The 16,655-nt window shown below is 51.6% G+C and overlaps 1 protein-coding gene across 1 annotated transcript in view; it reads left to right on the plus strand.

The window, feature by feature from the left end:
* TBC1D5 (TBC1 domain family member 5) overlaps positions 1 to 16,655 on the plus strand; it is a gene marked incomplete in the record, with an annotated part of 601,299 nt that overhangs the window by 542,683 nt on the left and 41,961 nt on the right. Inside the window, 1 exon segment of the mRNA XM_045742746.2 lies at positions 7,360 to 7,583. Within this exon segment, the coding sequence (XP_045598702.1) occupies positions 7,360 to 7,583 (224 nt within the window).

Consider the following 16,655-nt stretch of genomic DNA (forward strand, 5'->3'; position numbering starts at 1 on the left):
ACCTCACTGCGCCGGTTGCCTAGCATCAGTTCGTACACCAATGTCAACCGGGATTGACAAGCCTGGCCTCAGTTTCCTAGGCAGTGTTTGCCTTGTGTGGTGTGTACTGCCATGTGTTGTGTTGTGCGGTGACCAGGTGTTTCTCATCAGTACCAGGGCTTTACCATAGCCCCATACCAGGGCCAGTACCATAGCCCCTCTACACAAGGGAGGGAGCAAAGCATTGGCAAAGAATTATAGACCAGTTGCACTAACATCGCACATCATAAAAGTATTTGAGAGAGTGATTAGGAGTCAGGTCACCAATTTCATGGAGACCAATGACCTTCACAACCCAGGCCAACATGGATTTCGAGCAGGAAGATCGTGCCTCTCACAGCTACTTGAGCACTACAACAAAGTCACTGAGGCATTAGAAGAAAAACAGAATGCTGATGTGATATACACGGACTTTGCAAAGGCTTTCAATAAATGTGACCATGGCATGATAGCACACAAAATGAAGTCAGTGGGAATAGCTGGTAAAGTAGGACGCTGGATACTCAGTTTTCTGTCAAACAGGACTCAGCGAGTAACGGTCAACCATATAAAATCTAGTCCAAGTGCAGTTAAAAACTCTGTACCTCAGGGTACAGTCATAAGAACATAAGAACATAAGAACAAAGGTAACTGCAGAAGGCCTATTGGCCCATACGAGGCAGCTCCTATTCTATAACCACCCAATCCCACTCATATACTTGTCCAACCCGTGCTTGAAACAATCGAGGGACCCCACCTCCACAATGTTACGCGGCAATTGGTTCCACAAATCAACAACCCTGTTACTGAACCAGTATTTACCCAAGTCTTTCCTAAATCTAAACTTATCCAATTTATATCCATTGTTTCGTGTTCTGTCCTGTGTTGATACTTTTAATACCCTATTAATATCCCCCCGGTTATGTCCATTCATCCACTTGTAAACCTCTATCATGTCACCCCTAACTCTTCGCCTTTCCAGTGAATGCAACTTAAGCTTTGTTAATCTTTCTTCATATGAAAGATTTCTAATTTGGGGAATTAACTTAGTCATCCTACGCTGGACACGTTCAAGTGAATTTATATCCATTCTATAATATGGCGACCAAAACTGAACTGCATAATCTAAATGGGGCCTAACTAGAGCAAGATATAGCTTGAGAACCACACCAGGTGTCTTGTTACTAACGCTGCGATTAATAAATCCAAGTGTCCGATTTGCCTTATTACGAACATTTATGCATTGATCCTTTTGTTTTAGGATCAGTCCTTGCACCGCTGCTTTTCCTTACTCTCATATCAGATATAGACAAAAATACAAGTCACAGCTTCGTATCATCCTTTGCAGATGACACAAAAATCAGTCAGAAAATCGAGCAAAAACTAATATGACGTCACACGTTGCCGCACCGCTGTCTGCGCAGCTCCCCCCTCCCCAGGAGGGGGAAGGGGAAGCCCCGGACCCTTCACGCCAGCTATCCACACCTCAGTTTTTGAGGCTGATGCCATAGGCGAAGGTTGTGTGTTCTGGCTCCTATGTCACTACAGCACTGTGCTTCATGTGTGGTGTTTGTTTTTGTGGGTACGAGAGCCAGGAGTTATCTTCAGTACTTGGGCTGCATGCGCCTAGGGCTGCCTTCCCTAGGTGCCCTGTAAGTACTGCCCTTGGGGCCACCTTCCACAGGCTCCTCGGGACCTGCCTCTGCTGATTCGTTCTACCGTTCGTTTTTTCAGCCGCCTGTTGGGCTCTTGGGTGTTCTGTTCTCCCTTGTTACCGGCAGGTAAGAGACAGTTTGCACTGGTAGGGGTGCAGGGTGCTGCGTAGCTTTGTATTCCTGACATAGCGGCCGGCTCTGTTCCTTGGGGTTTGCTGTCCTCTTGCGGGGTTTTGCTTTGATTTTATTTTTTGCCTTGTGGGGGGTTCTGCCCTATTATTGGCTGGATCTCGTTTGGGACTCTCAGACTGCTTCCTTGTCTCTCCCTCTGGAGTCTCTCCTGCGGCTGCGATCCTGCCTTCGTCTGTTTCTGGTGGGCCCTCGGGTCACCCGGTGGTTGCTTGAGGGGCTGTGCGAGTGCCTGAACTTCGCGATGGTAGTCTACCCGCTGGGCCAGGTTGGGGTCAGCTGTCTGCGCAGCTCCCCCCTCTTCTCCTGGAGAGGGGGGAGCTGCACAGACAGCGGCGCGGCGATGTGTGACGTCATACTAGTTTACTCGTTTTTCTGTTGGGGGAGTTCTATCCACTAGTTCGGCTTTTGGTAGCAATTTTAACTAGAATAGTGGTTTGTTTTGAGGCACTTACCTTTCTGGGTGCCTGATCTGGTCGATGGCAGACATAGAATGCTTCCAACCACATGGGGATTTCTATAGGCCATTGCTCCCCTTGCCTCTCTGAGGGGGCCCGGTTCTGGTCGTGGTCCCCGGTAGGCCCACAAACAGGGTCCTGGCTGCTCGGTACCTTGTGAATGTCCCTGGGCCCCGTCAGGCATGTGTTGCTTTGGGTTGGTTGTTGCAGTCATTTGTCTCGACTTCGAGTTGAGGAGTGAGCGACGACTGCCTCCCAGGTAAGTCCCTCTTTATCCGTCTCTGGGTAGTTAGCTCCGGGGAGCCGACGGGACTCCCCCAGAAACCAGCGGTGAATGTAATGAAATGCCGTTGTCTGGTTGAGTCCTGGAGGCTCTCTGGCATCCCTCCCTCCCTCCGGTCAGCGTTTTTTTCGTGTTTTTCACATCCAGCCTCAGAACTGAGGTGTGGGTAGCTGGCGTGAAGGGTCTGGGGCTCCCTCTTCCCCCTCCTGGGGAGGGGGGAGCTGCGCAGACAGCGGCACGGCGACGTGTGACATCATACTAGTTTGCTCGTTTTTCTGTTGGGGAGTTCTATCCACTAGTTCGGCTTTTGGTAGCAATTTTAACCAGAATAGGGGTTTGTTTTGGGGCGCTTACCTTTCTGGGTGCCTGATCCGGTCGATGGCAGACATAGAATGCTTCCAACCACATGGGGGTTTCTATAGGCCATTGCTCCCCCTTGCCTTTCTGAGGGGGCCCGATTCGGGCCGTGGTCCATGGTAGGCCCACAAAACTCCATACACATGACTGATACCAAAGTCTGACATTAGCATATCTGCCTGGGATAGCTTCGGGGAGCCTCCGGGACTCACCCAGAAAATGGCGTTTCATTACATTTAACACTGGTTTTTTCTGGTTGCCCTCAATGGTCTTCTCTCCTCCCTTCCTTCTGGCATCTTTTCCGCTCTTTATGTCGACGATCTTACTCTTTGCTGTCAAGGTGATGATTCGCCTCTCCTTGAACAGCGGCTTAACTTGCGATTGATACCATGTCGCCTTGGACCACCAATCATGGCTTCAAGTTCTCTGCAACTAAGACTTGTGGTATGACTTTTACTAGAAAGCATGTTGTTCTTCGTCGTTCTTTGTCACTTTATGGTCATCCCCTTGTGTACAAAGATTCCGCGAAGCTTTTGGGGTTAATCTTTGACGCTTGTTTGCCTTGTTTGCCCCATATCTCTTACCTCCTAGTTGAATGCTCTAAGGCCCTTAACCTACTTAAGGTTTTTTCCCATACTTTTTGGGGAGCGTATAGGCGCACGCTTCTCTATTTGCACTCCTCTCTCATCCTGTCTAAACTTGATTATGGTTGCCCTGCATACTCTCTGCTTCTCCTCCTACTCTTCGCCATCTTGATCCTTTGCACCATACTGGGTTGCGCCTCGGCTCTGGTGCCTTTCGTTCAACTCCTACCTTTCCAGGACCGCCGTAATCACTAGTGTCTTCTCTATCTTGCACGATCCTTACAGCATCCTCACTCTCGCTTCTGTCGTGCTTTGACTTTTACTCCTGTAGTTCCTGCTCCTCTTCACCACCTTCCTCTTTCTGTCCGTTTGTCTCGCTTACAAGATTCTCTTTCGGTTCGTATTACCAATGTTTCTCCTCGTATTGTTCTGTCCTTGCCCAGTGGAGGGTCCCCCTTCCCAAATTTTGTACTTCTCTGACCCGCATCACTAACGTTTTTACCCCTCCTACAGTTCTGAAAGGCTTTATTCTTGAGCACGTTTCTTCACACTCCCACTCCGTTTCCATCTTCAACGATGGGTCTAAGTCTGCTAACGGTGTGAGCTACTCTGTTGTTTTTCCTGACAACACTTATATGTGTCGCCTTCCTCTGGAGTCTCGCATCTTCTCAGCAGAACTTTATACTATTCTCTTTGCTCTTCGTCTCCTACTTTCTTGTTGTCAATCCTCCTTTGTGGTGGTAGTTGACTCTCATAGTGCCCTCATGGCTTTGGGATCCTTTAATCTGGTCCACCCGGTGGTCATCGAGATTCAACATTGGCTGTTTCTTATCTCCAGTAAATTTAAGTCGGTTGAGTTTTGCTGGCTTCCCAACCATGTTGGTGTCTCTTTAAATAAGCATGCGGATGCTGTCGCTAAGGAAGCTATCCGCACTTGTCCCATCTCCCGTAAAGGTATTCCTTATTCCGACTTTTACCCAGTTATTCATTCCTCCATCCTTGCCCGTTGGCAGGCTTGTTGGTCTTCTGTTACTGGTAACAAACTGCATACTCTTCAGAGTCATGTGTCTCTTTGGCCTTCCTCCTACCACCGTAACCAGTGATGGGAAATGACTCTAGCTAGGTTACATATTGGCCATACACGTTTAACTCACGGTCACTTAATGGAGCGTTGCCCTGCTCCTTATTGTCAAAATTGCATTGTTCCTCTTACAGTCGTGCACATTCTTGTTGAATGTCCTGACTTCCAGGACGAGCGTGTTTTGCTTTCCGACCGTCCCTCACGCTCAATTGTCTCTCGATAGAATTCTTGGTGAATGGGATACTTTTGATATCGTTCGCCTGATGCGTTTCTGTTTTCGTATTGGCATCCTTGGTGATATTTAGTGCCCTCTGATTACTCCGCACATTTGGTGGTGCTACATAGCCTTCCCAGTTTGGTGCCTTCTTTGGATAATTACTTACTTTCCTGGTGGTGGCATACATGAATAAATTAATTAAAATTGTACCATATGTGTCACCATTCCCTGTGCCTTTGTGAGGGGGGGAGGGGGGGGAAAGGTTCTGGCTTGTAGTCCTTGGTAGGCCAATAAAACTCTGTGACTAATGGGAACTAGTAGTATGACTCCCTGTCAGAAATAATAGCTTCAGGGAGCCACCAGTGAATACTTTGAAATTGACATTTCATTAAATTCAGTGCTGAGTGTTTTTGAAGGGTGAAGGGTTTGACTTGGAAGATTGACAGCCAAGGGCTTTATTTAGGTACAAACATAGATGTTCTGGCTGCTAGTATTTTATTGTGCTATAGTGCTATATAAAATAGTGCTTTTTTAAGTTCCAGAAAGACATAATTTGCATATGTATGATCAGAAAAATATACAAATAGACACAAGCATGTGCATGTATTATTCTTGCAAGTGTGAATGTGTACATCTGCATGTGCTAAACCAAATACTATGTATGCCTCTTAGGTAGTCATGATTATACAGTATTTCTGTACAGAAAACTTCAGGCAAGAAATTGTATTACATCAGGGCATGCTATATACAGTGGTACCTCTGTTTTTGAAGTGGTGTTGGTGTATAGGGAGGTTGAGGAGGAGGGAGGAGGTGGTGAGTGTTTATGTTTAGAAGGGCCATCCCCTGCTCACCTTAAACACTTTCATATCTGCATCACTGATTCCAGATTTTCCTTTCACACATTTCACTGCCTCTGTTATGTGGCAGCCAGTCATTAAGTCACAACATGTCAGTCAAGAATTCACAGTCAAGACCAGTCACAAGCAGTCATAACCCAAAGGCAGTCAAGCATTCACAATCGTCGTAGCAACCGGTTAATCATTTACGGTCAGTCACTCATTTACAGTCAATAAGCCATTCACAGTCAATCAGGCTTTCACAGTTGCAACCAGTCAGTCAGTAAACAATAAGAGTTTAATGTCAGGCACTCAGGAAATCTGCCTCCGGATCCATCAGTGTAGCACGGTGTTCAGGATGGGGATCTTGGGGAGGGACCGGGGAGTGACCAACTCCTGTGTTATTCCTAGTCGAAAGCTCGCCCACTCATGCCACCGCCTGCATGCCCACTGCTACCCACCCACCCAGTCTGACCACCCTGTCTTTCCACCCGTCCTGCTACTCATCTGCCCATCCACTGTCTCCTGAGTGCCCTGCAACCCATCTGCTCTTTGCCTGCTCTGCCACCTTAGTCTAACATCTGCCACCCGCTTCTTCTGCTGCCTGCACGCCCGCTATGCCCACTCTGCCAACCATATCACTACTGCCCACTTGCTCACATAGACACCTGCTCGACCACTGCTGCCCACTTGCTCACATTGACACCTGCTCGACCACTGCTGCCCGCCTATCCACCCACTTTGCCGCCCGTCCTGCTACTCATCCATCCACTCACTCTTATCACCTGCCCACCCACTCACCCTCCACATGTTCTTCCCTTAGATGATTCTAGGGCTGGTGTTTCTAAAAGATTTTCTTTCCCATCCCCCTTCCCCACCAGCCTTCCTGTCCCACTCACCTGCCATCCTTCCAGTCCCCCCCCCCCCCCCCACCACCACCATCCCATTCATCCATCCATTCTTTTCCTCTCAACCAACCATCCATCCATCCAATTCCCCCCCACAATCCATCCAGTTTCCCCACCATCCATCCATCCATCCATCCATTCATCCATTCATCCAGTTCCCCCACCATCCATCCAGTTCCCCCACCATCCATCCATCCAGTTCCCCCACCATCCAGCCATCCAGTTCCCCCACCATCCATCCATCCATCCATTCATCCATCCATCCATCCATCCACCCAGTTCCCCACCATCCATCCATCTACTTCCTCCACCATTCATCCATCCATCCAGTTCCCCATAATTCATCCATCCATCCAGTTCCCCCACCATCCAACCATCCAGTTCCTCCACCATTCATCCATCCATCCAGTTCCCCATAATTCATCCATCCATCCAGTTCCCCCACCATCCATCCATCCAGTCCCCTCACCATCTATCTATCCTGTTGTCCTCCCAAATACAATATTCAAGCGCGATCATCACTAGGTGGGAGCCACTGATAAACTTAAGTGCGCCACGCACTAGGCTGGCCCATATGTGTATCAACAAACTCCAGCACCGATGCAAACCTTGAGTACCGAGTCAAATTTTTTGAAGAAATTGAGCTCAAGAACCGAGAAATTCAAAAGCAGGGGCATTCGAAAACTGAGGTTCCACTTTACTGTATATTAAAAAAGGAGAAAATTATATATGTTACATTCTGTAATTCAGTTAAATCCAAAATACTTTTACAGTGGCCTTTGCATCATCACAAGGACAAGGAGACAAATCTGTTGTACCTACACAAGCAATGAAAGAATTGGCAGTGGTAAGAACCAGATCTGCTCCAGTTGATGCAAGAGGCCAGGAAATGGAAGAGGAAGCCGTACTGAGCCAGTCACTCACTGTTCAGTCCTCCGATGAGAGTGAAGGGGAAGATTTCTCTGAAAGGAAAACTTCAGGAGAAAATGATTCTGAGGTAAAAATAATATGTAGACTGTAGTGTGAATTTAATTTAATCGTTTATCTTTATTCATTAATAACTATTTTTTGTCAGGGACAGGAAGTTGTGTATGTATGTGCCTTATTTATATATATGGTTCCCCAAAGTGGAACTACTGATCCTCACCAGGATGCAACCTCACAACAGTTGCCTAACTCACAGGTCTCTGTTTAGTGCTAGGTGAAAAAATGTGCCCAACCATTTCAGTTCCACACCAGAATCAAAACTGGGATTGCTAGGTGAAAAAATGTGCCCAACCATTTCAGTTCCACACCAGAATCAAAACTGGGATCCTCAATTGTGAACCAAGAGTGAAACCAACTGTACCACATGATCCTTATAATTGTTTTTGATAGGAATGCTAAATAATTACATTTACATAAATCACATAATTAATATTGGATAAATATTGGCAAAAATATTTACCTTAGCCCTTAACATGCTCGGGGTTTAATATCCTGCCATCCCCACAGGCGCATGTCATTTTGAAAAAAAAAAAAAAATTTTTTTCTTCCTAACCTATTAATTTGTGTTCACTGATCACGGGAAAAATAATAAAAAAATAGTAAGTGGCATATATTGCCCGCTATAGAGCGGGGAAGTCTGGCAAATTATAGGCGCTGACTCAGCATGCGTCCCAGGCGGTCTGTTGCTCGCCAGCTGTCAGGCCGGAGTTGCCACAAAGAGATAATTACCTAATTATTTCAATGTCTCTGATTGATTTTTCATAGTTTTTTTGCTGTAATATTATTCAATAGTGTGTAGTTTGATATATTTATATAATAAAATGAGTGAATCATTGCTGTACTCAAAAATATGGTGTGCATATTGTTGATTCAATTATGTTCATCAATCAGTGAACAAATACTTTGTTGGTTATTACACTATAAGCACAGGTTATATATAAGTATCTGCATGTTTTGTTCACTATAACGAACCACTAAGTAGCTATTATGAGTCAAAAAGTAATGAGGAGTGACCGCCGTGTACCAGCCAGCCACTCCCGCCCTCCCGCCAGTCATCTGACTCACCCACATTCTCCTCCCACAATACTGTTTTTTCTATAATTCACTATATTCAGACGTTATATATAAGTATCTACATGTTTTGTTCACCATAACTGTACATCTAAGCTTGTATGGTGAGTAAAGGCACAAAGACATAGGACCTCACACAGTCAGCTGATGGCTGCCGCCCTCAAGGCCAGATGCACTAATATTTCTCCTCCAACAATACTGTGTGGTGTTATTACGCTATATATCTTATATACAGACTTATATATAAGTATTTACATGTTTTGTTCACCATAACTGTACATCTAAGCTTGTATGGTGAGTAAAGGCACAAAGACATAGGACCTCACACAGTCAGCTGATGGCTGCCGCCCTCAAGGCCAGACGCAATAATATTTCTCCTCCAACAATACTGTGTGCTGTTATTATGCTATATACACACATTATATATAAATATCTACCTGTTTTATTCACCATACTTGTACAAATAAACTGGTATGGTGCCCAAAGACCATCGTGGTAACCAGTAAACAACACCGTCGTCTGCACGGTGGCGTCGTCTGCACGACACCACCGCCCTCACCTAAATGGCGGCTCCAAACCTTCTCTTGCTGTTTATACCCTCTATACCCACGTTATATATAAGTATCTACATTTGTGTTTACCATAGCGAACCACTAAGCTGGTATGCTGAGTGCAGTCAATAAAAGGTGGCCACACAGTCAGAAGATATCGCCACCGTCCTCCCTCCCACAGCATTACTCCTCCCTCCCACAGCATTACTCCTCCCTCCGTGGCGCACAGCACTAAATATCACCACAATCCTGCTATTATCAGAACCCTGGTCAGTTTTATCACAGTCAGGGGTCTTCTGTAATAATATCATCGCTACATAATAGCATGAACAAGTATATTTTGGCATTTTTAGGCGATGCTGTGGTCACAAGCTGAACAGCAGTACTGTTAGCTCATGCTGCGTGCGTCAGGCTTGGTTGCTCACTCAATACTGAGGCCAATAACACCCGGGAGTTTGGCCCACGATTTTTTTTTTAAATGGCGTCTGTTTACAAGAGCCCTGATGAAGGTGTGGTGAACCCTGTGTATCCGCGGGCCGTTTAAATCTTGCGTAGTACTCCAACACATCATATGACGTGATGCGCAGTTGACTGGAACAACGTCCAACACGTCATATGACGTGATGCGCACTTTAAGGGTTAAGTTATTTTCTGTTAAGTATACAGTAAATTTGGTTGCCCATTGTTGTGCACAGGAAGTCTGTAAGTCTTTTTCTTCTTCTTCTTCTTCTTCTTCTTCTTCTTCTTCTTCGCAATACGTGCAGTTTACATGAATGTGGATCCTCCCGATGACTGCATGAGTGATAATGTAGAAAGATGCTTATGCTACAATGCCCAGCGGCACATCAACGGTCACGATTTGACAGAGGCGGGAAGAAAACGATGTTGTCCATGTGGGTAAGGATAAAGGCAAAAGAAACAAACAAGAGGAAAGGGACGCAGGTATGGAATAGGGAGAACAGAAGGCGAACGTAAAGCGTCGCCGCATTAAAGAAACCAAGGGATGTAGGCAAGAGATAGAGGGCGGGAGGCGAAGGATGTGTAAGTGGCAGATGCAAAGCAGACATGAGAGAGTAAGGGGGGGTGCGAGCAGAGGATGGTACAAGGGGTGAACGTGTAGAAGGTCAGAGAAAGTCACGACGGGACAGGTGAGGTGAGGACAGGGTAAGGTACGTAGACAGAATCCGGAGCCTTACGGTTGGGACGCAAACACATCAGTCTTCTTAGAAGCGCCAGCAGGACAACAGGAGGAAGATTTAGGAGAGGCGCGAGGACAAATCGTTGGAGAATGTGGTTTATGGGGCCCATCAGGCCCATCAGGCAAGGTGGCAGGATGCTTGGAAGTCGGGACGACGGAGGATTGCTTTGTCTTATTGTCCGGGGTAGAGATTTGTGGGAAGGCAGCTTGTGGAGAGACTCAGGGAAGGCGTGCCAATGAGTTCTGAAGGGCGTTGTCCAGCATCATTTCAAATACATTGGAGATAGCAGAGGCAGCTGTGGTAGGTTGGACGTCAACAATAGGAGAAGCGGTGGAGGGATGCGTCGCGTCAGCCTCAGGAACGGGGAGGATGGACTGTGGAAAGAATTTAGTTTGGAGTCGGACCAGCGCCTTCTCTTGGGCATCCACGACGCAAGTGACAACAATGTCAACAAGATCGGGACTCAGTTGTACGGTGTGTGGGAGAAAAGAGGTCTCGGGTGAGAGGAACGTCATTGTCAGACAGGTCAGGCACAGGCAAAGGCAGCGGCAGAGTGGGAAGCAGGGGGTGATGAGGAACCGGGTCAGGACAAAGCAAAGCACAACTGGAAGGCAGGGTGACGGCAGGGAGAGTCTTAGTGAGCGCCGCTACGTAGGAAGGACATTACTTGAATGTGATGGCATGATCACCACCACAGTTGGGGCAGCAGAGCATATCAGACTCAGAGTCATGAGAATAATGGGAACCAGAGCAATTGCCACATTTGACTTCATAGGTGCAGCCTTACGACAAAGTTGAAAACCTTTACAATGAAAGCATTCAGTGGGACGGGGGACGTACACCTCCAATTTATGGAGGAAGCCATTAATCCAAACCCGATCAGGGGAAAAGGAAAGTAAGGAGGGCAGTGCCGGTATCACACAGTTCACCATTAGTCCTACGCAGAAACTTCCGGACACCGAAGATCGGAATGTCAGCATCCTGCAGTTGCACCTTGATGTCGATCGCACTAATGTCAACCACATGCCGGACCACATTTCGTACTAAACGGTCACCCAGAGGTTTATAACAACGGACTTTGTAACCACAAATGTCAGTAATGTCCGAAAGCTCCAGGTCCTCTGAATGAATGTGGTCCACCGCACTCAAGTTCCTGGGTTTATTTCGTCTGATATCGTGCACTTTGATCTTAAAGAACTTGGGAATGGCATGATAAAGGAGGCTTTGTGCCCTGCTATTTCCAAAAACACTTGATCAACGGGCGTATCGACATCAAAGGCAATGATAAACGTTTGAAGGCCAGGAGAATTCATCGTACCTTGAGTGAGTGGAGGGCATAGAAATGGAGACCGCGAAGGGTTGGTACCTCAGAACGTTGACGACGTTTTGTCTCCAATCTATTAACAGTACTATGATGTTTACTGTCCAGGAAAACACCCTCTGGATTCCCTCTCCAAGACCGGGAGAATGATGTGATCAGAATGCCTGCCAAGTAATAACGAGTCCTAAAAACTCTAAAAAAGATCGGGAATGTCAATGAGAGAGGCGCTGCGTGCACCACCATCCGTCACCATGGTTGGCTGGCAAGTCCTGAGAAGCCGCCACACTCTCACTGTTGCTCTCCCCCACACCCTCATTGTTGCTCTCCCCCGTATCCTCACTGTTGCTCTCCCCCCACACCCTCACTGTTGCTCTCCCCCCCACACCCTCACTGTTGCTCTCCCCCCCCCACACCCTCACTGTTGCTCTCCCCCCCACACCCTCACTGTTCCTCTCCCCCCCCCCACACCCTCACTGTTGTTCTCCCCCCCACCCTCACTGTTGCTCTCCCCCCCCACCCTCACTGTTGCTTTCCCCCACACCCTCACTGTTGCTCCCTCCCACACCCTCACTGTTGCTCTCCCCCCACACCCTCACTGTTGCTCTCCCCCCCCACACCCTCACTGTTGCTCTTCCCCCACCCTCACTGTTGCTCTACCCCCCCAACACCCTCACAGTTGCTCTCCCCCCCACACCCTCACTGTTACTCTCCCCCACACCCTCACTGTTGCTCTCCCCCCCACACCCTCACTGTTGCTCTCCCCCCACACCCTCACTGTTGCTCCCCCCCCACACCCTCACTGTTGCTCTCCCCCACACCCTCACTGTTGCTTTCCCCCCACACCCTCACTGTTGCTCTCCCTCCACACCCTCACTGTTGCTCTCCCCCACACCCTCACTGTTGCTCCCCCCACACCCTCACTGTTGCTCTCCCCCCCACACCCTCACTGTTGCTCTCCCCCCCCACACCCTCACTGTTGCTCTTCCCCCCACCCTCACTGTTGCTCTACCCCCCCCCCAACACCCTCACAGTTGCTCTCCCCCCCACACCCTCACTGTTACTCTCCCCCACACCCTCACTGTTGCTCTCCCCCCCACACCCTCACTGTTGCTCTCCCCCCACACCCTCACTGTTGCTCTCCCCCCCCACACCCTCACCGTTGCTCTCCCCCACACCCTCACTGTTGCTTTCCCCCCACACCCTCACTGTTGCTCTCCCTCCACACCCTCACTGTTGCTCTCCCCCACACCCTCACTGTTGCTCTCCCCCCCCACACCCCCACTGTTGCTCTCCCTCACACCCTCACTGTTGCTTTCCCCACACACTCTCACTGTTGCTCTCCCCCACACCCTCACTGTTGCTCTCCCCCACACCCTCACTGTTGCTCTCCCCCACACCCTCACTGTTGCTCTCCCCCCCCCACCCCCTCACTGTTGCTCTCCCCCCCCACCCCCTCACTGTTGCTCTCCCCCCCACCCCCTCACTGTTGCTCTCCCCCACACCCTCACTGTTGCTCTCCCCCCCACACCCTCACTGTTGCTCCCTCCCCCACACCCTCGCTGTTGCTCTCGCCCCCCACACCCTCACTGTTGCTCTCCCTTCCCCCCCAACCCTCACTGTTGCTCTCCCCCCCCCAACCCTCACTGTTGCTCTCCCCATCCACACCCTCACTGTTGCTCTCCCCCCCACACCCTCACTGTTACTCTCCCCCCACACCCTCACTGTTGCTCTCCCCCCCCCACACCCTCACTGTTGCTCTCCCCCCCCACACCCTCACTGTTGCTCTCCCCCCCCACACCCTCACTGTTGCTACCCCCCACACCCTCACTGTTGCTCTCGCCCCCCACACCCTCACTGTTGCTTTCCCCCCCTCAACCCTCACTGTTGCTCTCCCCCCCCAACCCTCACTGTTGCTCTCCCCCCCACACCCTCACTGTTGCTCTCCCCCCCACACCCTCACTTGTTCTCCCCCCCCCCACACCCTCACTGTTGTTCTCCCCCCCCACACCCTCACTGTTGCTCTCCCCCCCCCCACACCCTGACTGTTGCTCCCCCCACACCCTCACTATTGCTCTCCCCCCCCACACCCTCATTGTTGTTCTCCCCCCCACACCCTCACTGTTGCTCTCCCCCCCCCCACACCCTCACTGTTGCTCTCCCCCCCCCCCACACCCTCACTGTTGCTTTCACCCCCCCCCACACCCTCAATGTTGCTCTCCCCCCCCACACCCTCACTGTTGCTTTCACCCCCCCCACACCCTCACTGTTGCTCTCCCCCCCCACACCCTCACTGTTGCTCTCCCCCCCACAACCTCACTGTTGCTTTCCCCCCCCTCCACACCCTCACTGTTGCTCTCCCCCCCCACACCCTCAATGTTGCTCTCAACCCCCACACCCTCACTGTTGCTTTCACCCCCCCACACCCTCACTGTTGCTTTCCCCCCCCACACCCTCACTGTTGCTCTCCCCCCCACACTTTCACCGTTGCTCTCCCCCCACACACCCTCACTGTTGCTCTCCCCCCCCACACCCTCACTGTTGCTCTCCTCCCACACACCCTCACTGTTGCTCTCCCCCCCACACCCTCACTGTTGCTCTCCCCCCCACACCCTCACTGTTGCTCTCCCCCCACACACTCTCACTGTTGCTCTCCCCCCCCACACCCTCACTGTTGCTTTCCCCCCCACACCCTCACTGTTGCTTTCCCCCCCACACCCTCACTGTTGCTCTCCCCCCCACACCCTCACTGTTGCTCTCCCCCCCCCACACCTTTCACTGTTGCTCTCCCCCCACACACCCTCACTGTTGCTCTCCCCCCCACACCCTCACTGTTGCTCTCCCCCACACACCCTCACTGTTGCTCTCCCCCCCACACCCTCACTGTTGCTCTCCCCCCCACACCCTCACTGTTGCTCTCCCCCCCCACACCCTCACTGTTGCTCTCCTCCCACACACCCTCACTGTTGCTCTCCCCCCCACACCCTCACTGTTGCTCTCCCCCCCCCACACTTTCACTGTTGCTCTCCCCCCCACACACCCTCACTGTTGCTCTCCCCCCCACACCCTCACTGTTGCTCTCCCCCACACACCCTCACTGTTGCTCTCCCCCCCACACCCTCACTGTTGCTCTCCCCCCCACACCCTCACTGTTGCTCTCTCTTCCCCCCCACACCCTCACTGTTGCTCTCCCCCCACACCCTCACTGTTGCTCTCCCTCCACACCCTCACTGTTGCTCTCCCCCACACCCTCACTGTTGCTCTCCCCCCCACACCCCACTGTTGCTCTCCCTCACACCCTCACTGTTGCTTTCCCCACACACTCTCACTGTTGCTCTCCCCCACACCCTCACTGTTGCTCTCCCCCACACCCTCACTGCTGCTCTCCCCCACACCCTCACTGTTGCTCTCCCCCCCCACACCCTCACTGTTGCTCTCCCCCACACCCTCACTGTTGCTCTCCCCCCCACACCCTCACTGTTGCTCCCCCCCCCCCACACCCTCGCTGTTGCTCCCCCCCCCACACCCTCGCTGTTGCTCTCGCCCCCCACACCCTCACTGTTGCTCTCCCCCCCCACACCCTCACTGTTGCTCTCCCCCCCCAACCCTCACTGTTGCTCTCCCCCCCCAACCCTCACTGTTGCTCTCCCCATCCACACCCTCACTGTTGCTCTCCCCCCCCAACCCTCACTGTTGCTCTCCCCATCCACACCCTCACTGTTGCTCTCCCCCCACACCCTCACTGTTGCTTCCCCCCACACCCTCACTGTTGCTCTCCCCCCCCAACCCTCACTGTTGCGCTCCCCCCCCCACACCCTCACTGTTGCTCTCGCCCCCCACACACTCACTGTTGCTTTCCCCCCCTCAACCGTCACTGTTGCTCTCCCCCCCCCAACCCTCACTGTTGCTCTCCACCCCCCATCCCTCACTGTTGGTCTCCCCCCCCCCACACCCTCACTGTTGCTCTCCCCCCACACCCTCACTTGTTCTCCCCCCCACACCCTCACTGTTGTTCTCTCCCCCCCCCACACCCTCACTGTTCCTCTCCCCCCCCCACACCCTCACTGTTCCTCTCCCCCCCCACACCCTCACTGTTCCTCTCGCCCCCACACCCTCACTGTTGTTCTCCCCCCCACCCTCACTGTTGCTCTCCCCCCCCACCCTCACTGTTGCTTTCCCCCCACACCCTCACTTTTGCTCCCCCCCACACCCTCACTGTTGCTCCCCCCCCACACCCTCACTGTTGCTCTCCCCAACCACACCCTCACTGTTGCTCTTCCCCCCACCCTCACTGTTGCTCTACCCCCCCCCAACACCCTCACAGTTGCTCTCCTCCCCACACCCTCACTGTTACTCTCCCCCCACACCCTCACTGTTGCTCTCCCCCCCACACCCTCACTGTTGCTCTCCCCCCACCCCCTCACTGTTGCTCTCCCCCCCCCCACACCCTCACTGTTGCTCTCCCCCACACCCTCACTGTTGCTTTCCCCCCACACCCTCACTGTTGCTCTCCCTCCACACCCTCACTGTTGCTCTCCCCCACACCCTCACTGTTGCTCTCTCCCCCACACCCCCACTGTTGCTCTCCCTCACACCCTCACTGTTGCTTTCCCCACACACTCTCACTGTTGCTCTCCCCCACACCCTCACTGTTGCTCTCCCCCACACCCTCACTGTTGCTCTCCCCCACACCCTCACTGTTGCTCTCCCCCCCCCACACCCTCACTGTTGCTCTCCCCCACACCCTCACTGTTGCTCTCCCCCCCACACCCTCACTGTTGCTCCCCCCCCCACACCCTCGCTGTTGCTCCCCCCCCCACACCCTCGCTGTTGCTCTCGCCCCCCACACCCTCACTGTTGCTCTCCCCCCCCAACCCTCACTGTTGCTCTCCCCCCCCAACCCTCACTGTTGCTCTCCCCATCCACACCCTCACTGTTGCTCT

The sequence above is a fragment of the Procambarus clarkii genome, chromosome 11 (assembly GCF_040958095.1).
Source record: "Procambarus clarkii isolate CNS0578487 chromosome 11, FALCON_Pclarkii_2.0, whole genome shotgun sequence".
In the NCBI taxonomy this organism is placed as follows: domain Eukaryota; kingdom Metazoa; phylum Arthropoda; class Malacostraca; order Decapoda; family Cambaridae; genus Procambarus; species Procambarus clarkii.